The sequence below is a fragment of the Harpia harpyja genome, chromosome 5 (genome assembly GCF_026419915.1).
Source record: "Harpia harpyja isolate bHarHar1 chromosome 5, bHarHar1 primary haplotype, whole genome shotgun sequence".
Classification (NCBI taxonomy): Eukaryota; Metazoa; Chordata; class Aves; order Accipitriformes; family Accipitridae; genus Harpia; species Harpia harpyja.
The window spans coordinates 15,264,739-15,283,007 of NC_068944.1; the positions used below are offsets into that span (position 1 = coordinate 15,264,739).

General features: G+C 38.0%; 1 protein-coding gene across 1 annotated transcript in view; it reads left to right on the plus strand.

Moving 5' to 3' along the window:
- The window catches only part of CD226 (CD226 molecule), a 47,489-nt gene that overhangs the window by 12,476 nt on the left and 16,744 nt on the right, over window positions 1–18,269 (plus strand). The window contains exon 3 of the mRNA XM_052787232.1: window positions 16,081–16,413. Coding sequence (XP_052643192.1) covers window positions 16,081–16,413 — 333 coding nt within the window. The remainder of the gene's footprint in view (window positions 1–16,080; window positions 16,414–18,269) is intronic.

The window sequence follows — 18,269 nt, forward strand, 5'->3', positions numbered from 1 at the left end:
CAGGCAAACCAGATCTCATTTGCTTCAGTCCAACCTGAGCTCTGGCGGTGCTGAGCCCTCATTGACAGTGGGTTCATTTGCTATAAAATCCTAGAAGTTAGATGCAGTAGAGATCTGCAAGCTCATTTAGTCCTTTTCCTGGCCCAGGCAGTACTGTTCTTGGGTGTCTGCTCCTGAAGGTATTGGCTAGGGTTAATCTGAAATGATGCAGGAAACAGGGCAGTCACTTCCCTGTGGGATGTTACCCTTCCATCCCATACCTTTATTAGGCAATCCACTTACAGATTTCAGCACGCTGTAAGCCACACAAAAAGTGGATCAGTTATCAGAGGAATGTTTTTTTTAAACGATACTGTGCGATTCGGCATTCTCAGTGTGTAGGATTTCTCTCCTGGTTTGAGCACGCTAAACCAGAAACCTAAACCAACAGCAAACCCCCCATTTTTCAGGTATATCAATTTAATCCTACTATGGAGGGAGATAATAATGTTGAAAAGAAATTAATCCTTTTTCATTTAGAGAATCAAGGTTTCTGAGAACAATCCTGTTCAGCTCTTGATAGATGTGTATAAACGTGATCCTTATAAACACTGATCTGAAGAGAATGAAGTGACGACGAGATATTACAATGTCAATCTACACTGCAAATTAAATATATTCTTAAACCAGAGTTTAGAGAAGATATTTATTTAGGTAGTAGTCATAGTAGAGCTGTTATCAGTCAGGCTTTGCTAGCACCTTCATCAGTACTAACTATTCTAAACTCCCTGGATGACATCTTGCTTTGATTAAATAAACAGTAAACTTCAATTTCACTTCCATGCAGCCTGTATTTTAGCTTGCTGCTGACACTATATATATATTTTTATTTCTTTGTCTTCCAACCTGTAAAATTAGGACACTGATGTTCATCTTTAAAGTTTTTTTATTCTGCACCAGAGAAAGAGCATTGAAAAAGCTGAGCGTTAGTCTCATAATTTCACTGTACATGGATCTTGTTCTGTAGGATTAATATACACAACTAGTTGAGGTGCTGAATATGAAGTGTTTTTTAAGGAATCTGATGTTCACTGGAATAAAGAAATCCGGCCAACATACTAGAAAGATCATTTTATAGGTAATTAGAACTTTTTTCCAATTACACAGTTTTCTTTGGTTAGGATTTATAATTTATTTATTCCCAATAGACATTACTTTTCTAAAAGCATTAATTTACCTACAGTGCTCCAGACAAATAAACAACTTACTGCAAAATCCATTTCTTCTAACAGTTAATCAACAAACATTTAATAGACTAATTTTTTTTTTGTTTGTTTGGTTTTTTGTTAGGGAATTGCATGATGTCTAATGCTTTGCAATTTGTGGTTTTAGTTTTAAAGATTGGTTGACTAAATTCTATCTATCTTTAAATGGATGCAACTTTGTGGACACATAATATTCAACATGAAACTTAAGCTTGCTCTAGTAAATTGGCACAGATGAAGTTAAGTTATTATTAAGGTTTTTGTGTCAATCAAAACTGAAGCCTGGTTTATAATTTACTTTGCGCTACCAGGACACTGAAAATTGTCGGGATTTATGTATACTGACCTGTTACTGTGGGACCCAGAGACATTCCTGCACCAACTTAAGCACATAAGTACGCCATTGAGGAATCTGTAGTGCATACCTCAATGAAAGCTGGCAACAGAATCTAGATATAGAATATATGATTGGCTTTCAGAATTTCCATTGAAAGGAAATAGCGGAAATAAATGGAAATAATGCCATATGGCATTATATTCATGATGGAGATCCTTAACGAGATTAAAGTATAAGGTGAAATGTTCTTCACATGGCAATTATATCTGCTGGCAGTTACATAAATTTGGATATCAAATATCCAAATATATTTGGATATCATATATTTAAGTATCTAGGATTAACTTTTGCTGGCTTGCAAAACAATGACTGTTTCTGCACTCAAACTGTTCAAAGTCGCTCTAGTGCTTCATTCCTGGTAATCAACAGAGGTCATGAGTATAATTCTGCTTTCCCATGTGCTTTGTATAATTTTTTAAAGCTATGAATACAAAGTGAGTAAAATTGGTATGATTCTGATTTGCAACATTTTTCATTTGCATAGTTTGAAGCCTCAAGTGCTGATGCTTAATGGGTAAATATTTCAGGCAGTGTCTAACAGTTACACTAGTGTCATTAGATCTAGCAACTCAGTTGTTAACAAGACCCCGACACTACAAGATCAAGCAGTTAAAAATGTTTGGGGATCATGACTTGCTTTTCTAAACAAAAACACAGAAAGAGAAGAAAAAAGTCAAGTATTTGAAAAGCATTAAGCACGTGTCTTTTTACTAGTATTTCAACAACATCCCTATCTCTTTCCCTTTAGAGTAAAGGTGTCTTTATAAATAAAAGGTTCACTGTGGTTACACTCTTTCATATGTGATTAAAGATGCTACTGAGTGAATAAAAGATCACAACTGGATTGCAGTGTATGAGGTGACAAAATAATACTGGAGAAACTCTCTTTAGGACTCTGCTCCTGGCTTAGTCTCTGGTCACAGAACAGCAGTTCACCCCACCATAGTCTGGGTGAGGTGAACGTGATTCTTTTTCAATCAGGGACAAGAGTAAAAAAAAAAAAAAAAAAAGAAAAAAGATTAATCTTGGATAAGCAATGGCTGAGCTGTCATAAGGATCTGAGCAGAGGAGGTTATAGCTCTCATTGCAGAGGTCTTTTCGTGGTGTACTATCCTCATTGCATCACTGGCAGATGGAAGACCCTAGAGTGGTGATAAATCACCACTTATATCAATTTTTTAATGTAAATATTGCAGTAATTGATTTTTTTTTTTTTTTTTACTAGATGTGGTCTCAGCTTACTCCTGGGGCTGTATCAGAATATGTAATAAAAATGTTAGGACATATTTTTTTATTTTTGCCTTAAAATTTAGCTAAAGATTTCCTATGACATCTACAAAATAGGTGAGAAAGAACTCTTGCAGACTGTACAATGTTATCCATGCTTTCTTTATTGGCCATTACTGAAACATATTGACAGAAAAGCAATAATACTCAGGATATTATACTGGAAACTTCACATGTTATGTAGCTACAGGATATTCTTACAAGTGGATGCAGTGCTGAAGTTCTGTACCATAACTGCGAAGAACTTGAGAGTATGTTTTGCCACTGTTACACATGACTATATTGGCAAAGAATAGTCTAGTTACCCCACAGGAAGATACTTGCCAGCTGGGTGAAGCTGTTCCTTCTTTTTTTCCTGTAGTGTGAGCATATATCCAACAGTTCTCAGAACTGAATTCAAGGGATTTTTTTTTTTCCCCCTTAATGTTCTGACATTTTATGAGTCACAAATACTCCTGCACTAAGCAAACAAAACTCATACTTTCAGAGAAAATTCCTTGGGCATTTTTTGATAAGATGTAACGATTATGTAGGAATAGCCAGTAGTTTTATTTCACCTTTCTTAATGAACAGTTTAAGGATGATCTGCAGTTTCTTATATACAGTGCTTAGAGATGTATGTCTGAAGACTGATTTTGAGTGCAGTATAAAATGTGAGGAGCAGAGAGCGAAGTCACCACTAACAGAGGAAGCATTAGAGTTGGAGACATCACGCAGGAATTGTTGATTGTCCAAAATATGTTATTTCATACACTTGCCTGGAAGAGAAACAATTTGAAGCTGCAGGTGTTGTAATTTTACTTTCAAATGAAAGAGCCTTGAGAGAGCAGTGTACTCGGTCAGTCCATCGGGCAGGTGTGTACAGAGGTGCATGTTTAACTGTCATCCCAGGTGGCCACTCAAAACACAGTACTTGGCTCTGTCATTTTGCCAATTGCCAGCCATGTACTGAACAACAGCAAAGCAGCAGCAGGAATTCTGCAATCTTTCTTTCTTTTTCTTTAAATGATAAACTTTTGCAAAGAAATGTACACAGGGAAAGGATATGTTTCCAGTCTCTAGCACTTTGGAATGGATACTTGGATGACTTTATTTTACAAAGGAATTGGAAGAGGTATTGGCAAAATTCATTTTTCCTTCATACTATATCCTTTGTCTTTTTCTGGTTTGTCCAGATCTTTGTTTACCTACGGCCACTTGAGACATGGATCCAGTTGTTTACTTGATCCTTTTCCAGACCTGTCTTTAGTCCTTTGGTTCTTCTCTCTTCAGTTAAATCCATCAGTACAACAGTTACCCATCTTTGAAGGGATTTTTTTAAAGTTTGAATAAAGTATTAATTCACAGAAAAAGAGTGTAAGGAATTATTCTGGCCTCTTCACTATTTATTCAACAGAAATTAAGGTCTGGTCCTGTCACCGTGTCATGCATATCTGCCTTTAAGTTCTTAGTTTTGTCTGTTCTTTTTCAGCCATTCTTGACTCCACGGAGTATTATAATGAGGATATATCAGCAGGAAAGGTTAAGACAAGACCAATAGACAAATATTTGGTTCAAAATATGATTTCCATTAATATCTGTATATCAAGAACTTAAGTGTAGTGTGTAAATCTGAAGTGTATTTCTGTCTTGTTCACAACCTGGCAAAATAAATTAGTGATAATTTACATTTAAAATGTCTTTGAGGTCCAATACTTTGTTGATCTTAATGGGTTTAGTTTAGGCTTCCTATATAGACACTATGTAAAATGTTTTTCCTATTGCACTCTCATATCTGTGATGATACCCGATGTGCCATTACTACTTGGTGATCGCTTTGTATTGTCATTGCCCATAATGATAATTTTGCCCCTTTCTGTCTTGCTCTTATGAAAGTATGAGGCATTTCTTTGTCAGCTGCAGTTCAGTGCAATACTTTTCACACTACCAGACCACTGTATTGATGCTTCCTACGCAACTACAAACTATCCTCTGATTCATTCTGCCTTAAGAAGTACTGATAAGTACATCTGGCTTCATGTGCTTCACACATCCTCCCAAACCACTTGGTCTTATTAATAGTTAGTTCTCTAGGTTGCATTGCATCAAAATCCCTGAATTAAGAGTTTTTGAGTTTCCATTGAAATGTGTAGTTATAATATTGATTATTTTAGATTTAACAGAATCAGAGATGATTGAGCGTAGGCAAAAACTGTCTTAGAAGCAAAGTAAATTAACTTGTGAAGAGCTTTGTGATGCAGAACTCAGTTAAAGTTGGATCAGTAATCTTAAAATACTCAATGGACAAATTTACAATGCAAATTTAACTTAAAATATAGAATATAATAAACAAAATTAGAAAGATTACAAACTAATATTGTTCTACTCCTATACACTATGCCTTTGCTACACATCTAGATAGAATGTTAAAAGTCTTCAGCAGTGAAGAATTATGTGATATTTAAACTGTTTAAACAAAACCTGGCCTTTATGGCAGAGCAGTGCTGTATGTTTATTTACGTAAAGAACAAAGATAGTTAAAATTACCTGGATTATTTTTGTCCTGTGTTTGTTTATTTGCCTTTCAAAACTGTTGAATTCTAACATGAATTTCTGTATATTTTGAAATATTTTTTGTATTTGTTTATTTTCTTAGCAGTTTTATTTCACTTAGGTGTTAAAATAGTCTAGTTTGACTTAAAAATTCCCATGCTATGCTCTGAATACAATGGGAAATATTCTTCTGATGTTCGTAGTGACTTTTACATCCATAACGTGAATTATGCAGTTGCACGATTGGTTGGTCTGGTTTGGGTTTTTTTTGGTTTTTTTTTTTTTCTGTTATATGATTGGAAACTGTTATATTTTATTTTTTTTTTTAATTCATGAGTAAATTTGTGTTTCTGTCAATCAGTGACAATGGACCATTTGCTCAGGGGATATGTTTTGCTAGCAACTCTGAATAAGAATGGAAATTCATTAATAGAGTATTTAAATGCCAGATGTACCATGAAGTACTCCTGTATTTTAAATAGAGTGATCAACCTCTTCTGTGATAGCAGAGACAGAGCTTTTCTATTCTTAGCTAGTGTGATGATATCCACGCCACTCAGCACTTACTTCTATATTAATGTTCTTCTGCCTGCCAAAAGCAGCACATTCCATAGATTTTTTTCAAGTCCCTATTCACCTGAAATAGCTTGCTTTCTATTTATCTCTGTCTCAATTTAGAATGTGATTCATAGGTCTACAGTGAAAAATTATCAGCCCTTTAAAGCACATGGAAGCAAGAACTAATCCTGAGGGATCTTCATTCTTTGGCTCTTAGACTCTGAGCTCCCCAGAGCAAGAACTATCTCTACATCTTACACAGTGACAACGACATTGTCAGCACCTAATTAGAAAGCAAGAGGATGGAGGCAAGTGAAGCTGCCTTTTTCACACCTCTGCTGTGATTATTGACCTGTTAAATGCTGCTTTTCTTACTTTTTATCTTCTGTGATGAACTAAGGATTGGATGCCCCTTCAGTATAAAAGGCTAGGGAAAAAAAACCAAACCAGACCTGTTGGGAGCAGAGCAGATATCACCTTTTCCTTTCTGAAGGAAAAGCTTACATCAGAAGGAATTACAGAATTGTGGAAAACTCAGGCTGGAAGAGACATTCCAAATTAATCTCATCCATCTCTGTGTCCTGAGGCAGGATAAGTGTATCTGTATCATCCCTGACTGATTCCCATGTTGGAAACACATGCATAACACTCTTGTGTAGTCATTCTAGTGCTTAACCAGCCTTGCAAGCAGATTTTTTTCCCCATTATATCTAACCTAGATATCTCTTGTTTAATACTGAGTTTATTCACTGTAGGCCGTCTTTGAAAATAAAGAGGAAGATTCTCATGTTGCCAGTCTTCAGTCAGCCCTCTGTACTAAACAAACACAGTTCTTTTAACTTTTCTACTTAGTTCATGATTCTAAATGTCATCATTCTTGTTCTCATCAGAATTTTCTTCAGTTTGTATACAACCTTATTAAAATAAGATATGTAGAATGAAACACCATTTTCCATCTAAGGTCTTAACCATTGCTAAATGAAGCAGAAAAATGCATCCTTTGTCTTGTATATGACTCTCTGTTGACATACCTAAGAAAACTTGTCTTTTGTCTGGAAATAGACAATGTGATACCATTTTTGATTCTATTTGGCTAGCAATCAGAGCATCCAGATCCTTTTATTCAGCACTGGGGATTTTTTGACTTTTTTTTTCCTCTTTTCTTCTTTTTACTCCTTACCGTTTTGAATGTTCAGTTAGTTACTAAGAATAATGATGCTGTTATGTACTCTTGGTTACTTTGTTTGCGTCAGAATATGCTATGTTAAGGAAAAAAATGTAACAGTACCCATGAGGACTGCTGTGTTTTTACCAAAGCAAGATAAAATTAGAAGGGTTGTTTTATATGTTCCCTGTGAGCATTGTTTCGATGAACATGCATTGCATGTCAGCTGGATACTATAGCTATTAACTGTTTTGCTGTTGTGTGATAATTTGGAGATGACTCACTTCACATCTGTTCATCTGCTGACCCAACCTGCTGTCTGGGGAGATTTGCTGCTTGCCAGGGTAGACTCTAGGATGCTGCAGAGAGACTGCCAAGGCTTGCCCAGTCCTCAGACTCCTAAGCCCTGCTGCTTTTCCACACATACACCAAAGACGAGGCCAGGAGAGACCTGGAGCACATCAGGCATGACTACATGGTGCTGGAGGTGGCGGACAAGGACATGGGCGGCTTAGGTGGTATCTCCTTGATCCTGATGAAGAAGGGAAAAGCTGTGGGAAGAGAAGGTGGATTCTGTGGATCAAGACCCAGTTGCATGGCTGGTGTCAACAACAAGGTGTTACATTTTATTATCATGGACCCTTTTTGATGATCGAGGACTGCTAGGAAGAGACAGGATCCACCTGAGCACGTGGGGAAAAAGTATCCTTGCCAACAGGCTAGTGAGGGGAACTTTAACAGTAAAGTGAGATGACAACCCACAAGTGAGCGAGGAAGTGGACTGGGCTGACAAGCAAATGGTGTGGGATTATATGGACAGGAAACACCTTGAAAACAACAAATCAGGGCACAGGGGTGACCATTCCAAGTATGTCCACACAAATAAGGAAATGCTGAGGGGGCACATTGTGGGGAAGCTCTCATACCTTTTCTGGGAAATCAGCATGACTGGATGACCATATGAAGTGTCTGTACACCAGTGAACATAGCATGGGCATCAAACAAGGAATCAGAGCTCCATGTGCAGTTGCAGGTCTACAATCTCATTGGGATCACAGAGACATGGTGGGATAGCTCACATGACTGGAGTGCTGCAATGGCTGGATACAGGCTCTTTAGGAAGGACAGGCTGGGATGGAAGGGAAGGAGAGTTGTCCTTTATGTGAGAGAGCAGTGGGAACACAAGAAGTTCTGCCTTGGAATGAATCGTGAGCCAGCTGAGAGCTTATGGGTCAGGATTAGCAGGCAGATTAACATAGGTGACATTGTGGTTGTGATGGGTGTCTGCTACTGCCTGCCTGATCAGGGTGATCAGGCCTGATATAAATGAGGCCTCCATCAGACAACTGGAAGAAGCTTCACATTCTGTGGTCCTCAGGGGAGAGTTCAACCACCTGGTATCTGTAGAGGAGCAATGCAGCACAGCACAATCAATCTGGTAGTCTTCTGGAGTGCATTGATGATAACTTCCTCGCTCAGGTGATTAAGTAGCTGAAGAGAGGAGGCAGTCTGCTCAACCTCAGACTTACAGAGAAGGAAGAACTTGTTGGGGTGAAGATCAGTGGCAACCTTCGCTGCATAGTAGAGTTCATGATCCCAAGAGAAGGGGATAAAAGAAAAAAGCAGGATCACAACCTTGGGCTTCAAAAGACCAGACTTTGGCCCATTAAGAGATCTTATTGGAAGAATCCCAAGGGTGATGGAGAGAAGATTTTCAAGGAAAACCTCCTCCAATGGTCCATCCAGACAAGCAGGAAATCAAGCAAAAATGCCAGAAGGCCTGCATGGATAAACAAGAAGCTCCTGACTAAACTCAAACATGAAAAGGAAGCATGGACGCGATGCAAGCAGGGACAGTTGACCTGGAATGAACCTTGAAACACTGTCCAAGCATGAATGGGTGCAGTTAGAAAAGCCAAAACTGACCTGGAGTTGAATCTAGTTGGTTAAAAAACTTTGCCGGGGTTGGGGGGGGGGCAAGTATTCCCCTACCTCTATAAGCCAAAAATACTTCATCTCCTCAGCTACTATTCCCTAATTCTATGCCACAGCAGCCACCACTGGGAAATTCAACTTAAGTATGGTATTATCTCTAGTATCAGCCATAACTGCTGTGACACCCAGTAGGTAAATCAGATCCAAGAGTTTTATAATTTTGGTTTTTGTTTCTCAAAGTGTAAATGTGATGGCTGAAATTTTGGTATAATGGAATTTGGAAATCATTACAGGATGCAACTGCAGGGGAAAATGGAAAGTGCACAGTGACAGCTTTAAAATATTCAAAATTAAGGAGAGAGTATTAATTTATCTAAGACAGACTGAATAATATTTTATTTGGGGAAATATGTGTTAGGTTATAGAATGAACAGAGGTAGGTGAAAAACAGAGAGTAAAAGGAATTACAGATTCAGATAGTTAGACTTCCAAATACTCTAAAGGAAATCACTGAGGTGATTAATATTTTAAGTTCTGAAATTTTCCCATCTGCACAGTGTCTCTCTGCTGCTTGTATTTCTAATGATGAACCTTTCTTTCAACTGGCCTGTCAGACAGGAATATAACTTATAACTTAATAAGGACAAAAAGAAATGGAAAGGAAATATTCGGTAAAAAATACTAATGATGCATTGAATTCTTCCATTTTCTTACCTGGTACCAAGCTGCATAACAAACTTCTTATGAAATAAACTGTATCTTCCCCTCTTCTCCAATATATTATCAGCCCATAAAACAATCCATTAAAAGCAATAACTAGGATATGAGATGCAGGGCAGCAACTTCGCACAGTGCATCCTCATGCTGCACTCCTGGACGTTATAACGCTTCTGGGGCTGGGCGGCTTGGGTGTGTACCCTCTCCATTGCCTTGGGACCCTTGGCTTTCCCTCCTGAGAAACATTGGTTCAAATAGTTCTCCTCAGGAGCCAGTTTGATTTTTCACACCCTTTCCCTTCCCCTCTCCCCTGCCTTTTTTCTTCTGTGTGGCTTAAAACATTACATCCTCTGCTCTGCCTGAAGTCCAACCCTCAGGAGCCTCGTGGAAGATATGAGCAGGTAGGCACAAACACACGCACATGCATGCATGCCATTTCTTGGTATAGCTTTTCTCTTCATCCACTGTGAGACAATATGGGTCATTAACAATAAGTGAAGGCTGAGCACAGTATCCTGTGTCACGCCTTCTGTCTGCTCACTGAACTCCTATTACTGGTAAATTCCCTTCATCCTGAACTGATGAAATTCCTGGAGAGGATGAAAATTTGAAATTCTGACCTCTCATATCTTCAAGACTCTCCTGCAGGTGAGTCCTGGCATAGTGCATTATATGCTTTTATCAGATGACTTCTTCCCCAGCTTTCTCCTTGCTGCAAGTTCATGGATGTTTATAGCTGAATTGAGAATGATTTTCTCACTCTTATTAGCACTGTACTCTTTCTCTCTCTCTCTGGCTTCTCCCTTTCCTTGCACTCTAGGTAACTAAAGTTCAGCTTAAAAGAGTAAAATAACAACAAAGAATAATGGAATATATGTAAATAAACTGGAATTGGCATCACAATTGCGTGCCAAGTGTTTTTAACATCATGCAGAATTAATAATTGATACAGAAAGATTCACCAAATTGTCACAATATAATTTAATATATATTTAAAGGGATGTTTTAAGGGTATAGGAGTATAAATACTTTCATTTTAACTTTTATGATCCAAATAGTTGTTATTAGAAAAATATATTCTTTTCAAACACCGCACTACTGCTGGTTTCTGATTTTGATTGTAGAACTGGCATTAGTAGCTCATTAGAAATTAAGAACTTTACTGTTCCAACTTATTTAATAGCTATGCATCCATGTTTCCCTGTCTCAGCCAAAAAGGGGCAAACCCATTTTTTTAAAAACTCAACAAAATTGTGTGGTATTTGCTAATACAGTTGGAAAACACTAGTTCAGGAGCTAAATATAATTCCATATTTAGCCTATTCAGGAAGGGTGAAGGGGTCACTCTTGAAGTATTTTCTCATCTGAAAGTTGATTTTCTTGGTGACAAGAGCAGCCCTGGGGAAAGTTCATCTCCATAAAATTTTAAGCCTCCTTTTCATCTGCAATTTATTTTGTCACTTCTTACTATAAGCAGCGGAAGAAGATTGTGTTTGTACGCAGAGCTTCAGCAAACCAAGTGGGACCTGGGAACCCATCTCTGCTGTAGAGCTAGGTTAGCTTTGCAGTTTTGAAAAGTCTGCTAAGGTCATTAGTTATTTCTGATGGAGAGCATTACTTCCTAAGGGTAGCTACTTTGAAGGTAGCTCTGTTACCAACAGCCTGAACAGTTTGAGCTTGTCCTGACCTTGTGGTACCTGGGAGCACATGGAAAATGTCTGTGTGCTGGGATGGCTGAGGGTAGCTGTGACTCCCTGCGTTTGTTGCTCGGCAGTGTGTGTGCTTGCCTGCAGCAGCTGATGTAACCCTCTTTTTGTATAAAACCAGCTCTAGTAGTACTTAACCTCTGCTAAGCTCTAAGCCTCAACAGAGATGCAGAAACATGCTAAGCCAGAAGAGTGTTTCAATGCATTTTATTTTACTGTGCTGAATTTTGCCTGTCTGAAGTTGCAGAACTGATATCGAAGTATGAATATTCAGTTTTCTTTGTATATGGTTTTAAACCAGGAGGAATGCATGAGATTCATGTGTAGTCCAGAGTGAAACTCTGGAACCTTGTGTAAAATTATAAATCTGGCACTGGTGAAACTTGCAGTGAACAGTAATTAAAATGTTGTAGATACTAACTTTAAAAATGAATAAACTAGCTGAAAACAAGTACAGCTATCTAAGCAACTTTCCTCTGAAGAAACAAAACCAGCTAATCCTATCGGAGACCAAAAGAACAAAACTACCACCAACAACAAAAAATTGAAGTGGATAGGACAAGAATGAAAAAGTAGGAAGTCTGAAAATTTCTACCCAAAAGAATGGGGACTAAACTTTTACATAACATTTATTTTTGACTTTTAATTGCTTGTAGCAAGGGCAGGAGGGGGAAAGAATGAAAAAAGATTACACTGTTATTTTATTATCCCGCCAAAGAGAATTTCTTAAAACTTCAACAATTTCCCTGCTGCAGAATTTGAGTTTAGTTGCTTGATCCTTTAAATCTTGGGAAGTTGGTTTGCACACTTTTATACCTCTATATTTCTGAAATTTGCTTTCCAAGAAAAATATTGAAAAATTAGGTTTTTTAAAAATATGAAAGCTTACATTTTTTTCTCCTTTAAATGTCTAATAGACCTAAAGCTGATAGAAATATGTATAACTGCAAAATATGATGAGGTAATATCCTGCCAAAAATGATGCAGGAAGGATACCAAACACAGAGCACTTCTTTTTTACTTAGCAGAGGCAAATGCACCTACTGTGAGTGCTGTCACCTCCTCCTACTTTCTGTCCAGGAGGCAAGATGACATGGTCATGGCAGGGGCAGAGCAGGCAGCAGTGGCAGCGGCCAGAATGAGCAGTGGGCAAGGGAAATCTATTTTTATCAGATGCAACAATATCTTTTTTTTTTTTAGCATTTCGGAAATGTTCACACATGGTGTGTCACCTTGAGCTGTGCGTGTGCAGGGGTGAAGGTGTGTGGGCGTGCTTTTTCCCCCATAGAAGTATTTCTCAGAGCGGGAGGTTCTCATCCTGCACGTACCAGGCTGAAAGCAAAGAAACTGTGTTCAGAAAGGTGCTAAATAAAGAAAGTGGTTGAACAGAGGAGAGGGAGGATGAAAGAGCTATGCTGATGCTGGTGTCAAAATAAAATGGGACAATTGCTTGAAACAAAAGCCTGGAACACTTTGTGTACTTGGAAGATTTAATTAGAACTACGTAGGCCTGAGTCTCCACTGCTTGTGCCTTACATAAGCATTTAAGTTGTACAAGGCATCATGTTGTAAGAAGGGGAGAGATTTACATCTTTCATCAAGAGTGAAAATAGTTGAATGTTGCTGCATACTGTCAAGTAAACTACACATGCAAAGCAAAAAAATAAAATGTGTCATGAAGTGTGTTTGAAAATGGTTATGATAGAATGTACAGTGGCCAAGAATCTCAAAACTGTTTCTATTTTGATTTGACTGCTTGTACATAGTTCTCACTAGTAACATATGATTTATTATTTGTATACCAGCAAATTATACAAATATATCAAGATTTGTACGTGGAAATTCTTCACTGAATTTGCAAGGCAACCTTAGCTTTGTAATGTACCTATTACAGTATACTACACTCTGCTGTAGTATTATATTATCGGGAAATTGGGATATATTGTTTGGCAAATATAACACACAAAGTTAACTAATAAATTATAAGGCAAGGGATTTTCATGATTTGGTGAAAAATGTTTTATGTATTCACAGTTCACCATATGTATAACGTACTTTTTTCTAGCAAATGTACAGCAGAGCGGCAGGGAAAAAAGGCTGGTTGTTAGATAGCCCTGGTTGGCTGCCCTTTGGGTCTGATGGGAATCCTCCGGAAGGTGGGAGGTAGCATCATCATACACATACTTTCCCTAATATGCACATTTAGATAGGTGAAACACCTGGAATTCAGGGTGGCATTGGCATGAAATGAATAGGACAGCGAGGATGGACCCAGGAGCAGAGGGGTAGACTTCAAGGCTCCTAAGGAGAACGTGGGGAGCAGTTGGGCTTGCTCATAGCAGAAGACAGCAAAGACTGCACAATGAAGAAGACAAGACTTCTTGAGGAAGAATGTGTGGTTTATTGTGAAGCAGGCAGTTCCTGGAAGCTAGTGGTCTGAAAAGTGGGACAGGAGCAAAGGAACGGAACTCTAAGCATATGATGTGCAAGGGAGAGAATTGATTTCAATCACCTTTTCATTTACCCCTCTTCCCTAGCAGATCTGAATCTGAATCTGCAGATCTGAATCTGCTAGATATAAAAAAATTATCTGTTCTAATGTAGTGACTTTTGAGGGACTGCACTTCAAGGAATATATTTTGCAAGTGTAGAGTCCCATCATAGTAGTCATTCAGTCTAATTTGAATAATACTTAGGCTTCCATGAGTCAGTTCTTGCTGGAACTAGCATGATATCTTAAATGATTATCCAGCCTTGGCAGTCATCTTCAGTAACAGAAATTTAGCTGTCTTTGGCAAGCTGTTCAAGGAGTTAATTACCTTCACTGTGTTGTACCTTCTGTTTAGTTTAGTGAATTTCTCTCTCTTCTGTCCTTGTCTGTCATTAACTTTCTGTCCCCTTGATTGCAGTCTACATGGATCTTCAAGTTCTTAATTAATTTTTTTTAGGTAAATTCATTAGACCCAGTTCCTTTTGTCTTTCAGCATTTCAGTGTTTTAATCATACTTCTGGTCTCCAAAGACAGAAGGAATGTAATTTTTCTGTGCTGTGGTCCATTGATAAAAAAATTGCAGGCTAGACTTTTTCATTCACCATTTCACAGAGACTGCACAAGTCTCAGAAGGCACAGACTTCCACAATGAAGTTTCCATCCCGTCAACATGAATAGAATCACTTATTCCTAGATTTAGGGTAGTATACTTGCCCACGTGAAATCCTACTACTCTTTGCACCTAGCTTAGGAGGTGAGCTAGGCCACCCTGTATTAATGATTTCTCCAGTACCTATGATTTTGACAACCCTGGCACTACCAGCATCCAAAGCAATACAGTTTACCAGCATTTTTGCTCTAGATTTTCAATAAAAATGTTATATCAAGGAGGATCTAAATCTAGCTCAGTCCTACAGTGTATTCAGTTCCACCCAGCATGCTACTGCAACCATCCCATGAATCTGGCTACAGTTTCATTTTAATTTTTTTTTTTTTTATATATACAGATTTTGATGCATTTAATGACTGACATTTTTCCTATGCAATTTTAATTTTCTGTCTCTGCTTCCAGTGGTTGCGATAGATAGAGGTAAACACATTAAAAATATATAGCAGTGACATTTTTTGACTTAAAGACTTCTAATAAAAAAAGAAACTCATTGAAGAGCTTGAAAGATCAGTCCTTCCACAGTGTAGGAAAAGCAGACTGATCATTAATCTTTTTCAACATTGAAGTCTTCAAAAAGTCGACAATGCCAGTCCTAACTTATAAGATATAGGTATTACAAAGCTGACTTTAGAAACCAAGTGGCTATTGAATGCTCTGAATATCAGAAACACTGACAATCTTTCTACTGATTTTGTAAATTTTTTTTTCTTAATGTGTAAACAGTGAATTCTATTACTGAAAACAGTAACTCAGAGCAGGGGAATTTCAGTCAAAATTATTTAAGATCTACCTATGGTTTATATGTGGTGGAAGTCTTGAATTTGTCTGGAAGTCTCCTTTCATACCACAGCCTGACTGACTATCACAGAGGTTTTTCCCAAGTAGAGTATAGGAATGGATAAGAATTTCTTCATTCAAATGGTGAGGTTTGTGAATGGGAGAATTGTAGTTCATAGGCTGGAATGTCTTTAAATATAATTTACTAATGCATGTCCTGAGGGTCACATCAAACCATTTTCTTGTAATAATTAGCATGAAAGCAGAACAAGACTATCACAAATTTAATTAGACTGGCCCCATAATTTATGCTGTTGAATATTTGCTGAAACTGTTACTAAAACATGCATGTACTCAAAATGTATAAAAATAGCCTTTTTGCAATGTCATCGCAGCCTCACAGTTCCATAGAGTGTTTTGTCTAAATGTGCACAAAAATACAGAGATAACTATAAATGATAATTTTCAATATTTCAAATGAATATCTTTCTGCTGTAAGTCAATTTCACTCATATTTGCCATGCAAGAATTGTTGATACTAAACTTCCCTTGAATGAATTATAAGCAGGTTTTCTTTGTTTATATTTGTGTTTTTCAACAGATGCTTTTGAAGTATCTGAGAAACAAAATAATCCCGTGTTTACCAAGCCAGGAGGAAATGTTGCTTTTACTTGCCCTTATAAAATTGGAGATTCAGTGCAGCAAGTGATGTGGGAAAGGATTAAAGCAGATCGGGTCGATATCGTTGTTCTGTGCAACTCGTCAGGAAAGCGAAGCTTTGGTTCCGATTTCAAAGAGCGTACACTGGTGGATTGCTCTGATCAGGCAAACTCCACGATTGTCATTCAAAACTTTACAGCCTCTGACTTTGCAACGTACCGCTGCGTAGCTACTGGAAGAAACAAAACCTATGTGATGAGTTTTACTGTGGCTGGTAAGTAAAGGAGGAAGTGGTAAATGTTTTCACAACAGGACCTTCTGAGGCATTGACACTTTTACCCGTATAAAATAACTCTTCAGTAACAAGAGAGGATTTATTTAAATACCAATTCCAGTTAGCAGCATGTAAAAGATGGCAAAGTTAACAATTAATCTCGTTTCCACAGAAAGCTTGTCTGATCTCATTATAGGACTGCAGACCTGTTTGTGAGAACCTGGTTTGATGTTAGGAAGGAGAGGCTTTTTGGAAGAGGATAGACTGCCTGAGTTTGCAGGGAGAGGTAGCACAGTGCACCGCAGGGTCCCGGGGGCAAGCCTACCCTCCAGTGAAGGCAAAGACCACACTCTCAGTTGAAAAATGTAAAAATTTGTAAACTGTCATCTACCTTATTCATGCAAGGAGTTTCTTTAGGGGGACCTGAGAAGCTCTCTAGGTTTTGGTGTGAACATTGGCACAGTTTGATTATAGTGGGAGCTTAGGTCCCCACATGTAGACACTTAAAATTTCTAAAACTGTGAGTTGAATCCCACCTTTAATGCTATTTGCTGTTATGACTGAAAAATAAAAAAAACCCAAACCTCAGTTTTGGCTCTTCTCTATAGAACGCATTTTGAAGATATGGTTCTTGTACCACACCAGTCCTTCTGTTGCAGCATTCAGTCCAGCTTTTGTGCTACTGCCTTTGCTCCTGGTAATACGTGAGAGTGTTAGTAGGCATCTCTTTGGCAGTACTAAGAGCTGTAGCATGGAATATACTTAATCTGTGATATGGTTAATTGAGAAGTGGAGAATGTGCTTGGGAAAAAAATGCTGACCTGCTTTACTCTGAATACTTGACCACAAAAGTCCATGAAATTGAGCAGAATGTGGAAAGAAAAGAGGTACCAGGACAAAAATTTCTCTCAACTCTGACAATTTTAAACATTCAAATTTCAAAATGTTGACTATAATCATACAGTCAAGCATATCCAAATTGTAGGGCAATAGAAATATTTTCTCTTTACTCCAAGTGCAGTGCTTCTCACACGAAAATGAATAAATACAATAACATTGAGAATTACCAGTCCTACCTACACAAACTACTTCTCCAAAAAAAGTTTAGTTTCCATGCTTCTTTTGCTCTTGAAACAAATCCTCTTTATCATTTTTAGTTCTAACAATGCCAGCATAGTCATGCCTGTTTATTGGAGGAAAAAAGGTATGAAAGCATTGAAGAAGCTGAAGTACAGTATGATTCAGAAAACACCCCATTGTCTCCCTTTTAAGCCCTCACTCCGTATTATGAAGTGCATTTTGTTGAATTTTCATTAATTGCAAAGGAAGTGAAGTGTCAAGGATTTCCAATTATTTCTTTTCAACATTTGGAACTGTTTCATAACACACAATTAATATTTCCAGTGAGATATGGAGAAACACCAAGGGGAAAGGAGCGACAGGCCAGGCGTCAGCTCCCACCGCACCCTGTGGCATAGCCAGTGAAGTCTCTCACAAACTCACGAGTGACTTACTCTGCTCGATGCAATAGCTGTGGCTTCAATAAACCAAGTGGTGACAGAAACTTGCTACGCTATTTTTTGGTGTATGTTCTATCAGTTCAGTCACGTCATTTTCTTTGGCTTAGCATTACAGCTAAGCCACGCTCTAGCTTGGATTTGCTACCAACTCTTCCAATGTTTTCAGTCTGTTGGTGTGATTCTGCACGGGCACTGCAAATCTTCTCGCTTTGCCCGGTTCCAGACATGTTTTGAAACACTGAGTCTAGGAGCTGGGAGGATAGCTGCACTGTAAACAGTAATAGGGAAAACTCCGTTTAGGTTGAGAGAGAGTAAGAAGAAAGATAAGAACCGTTT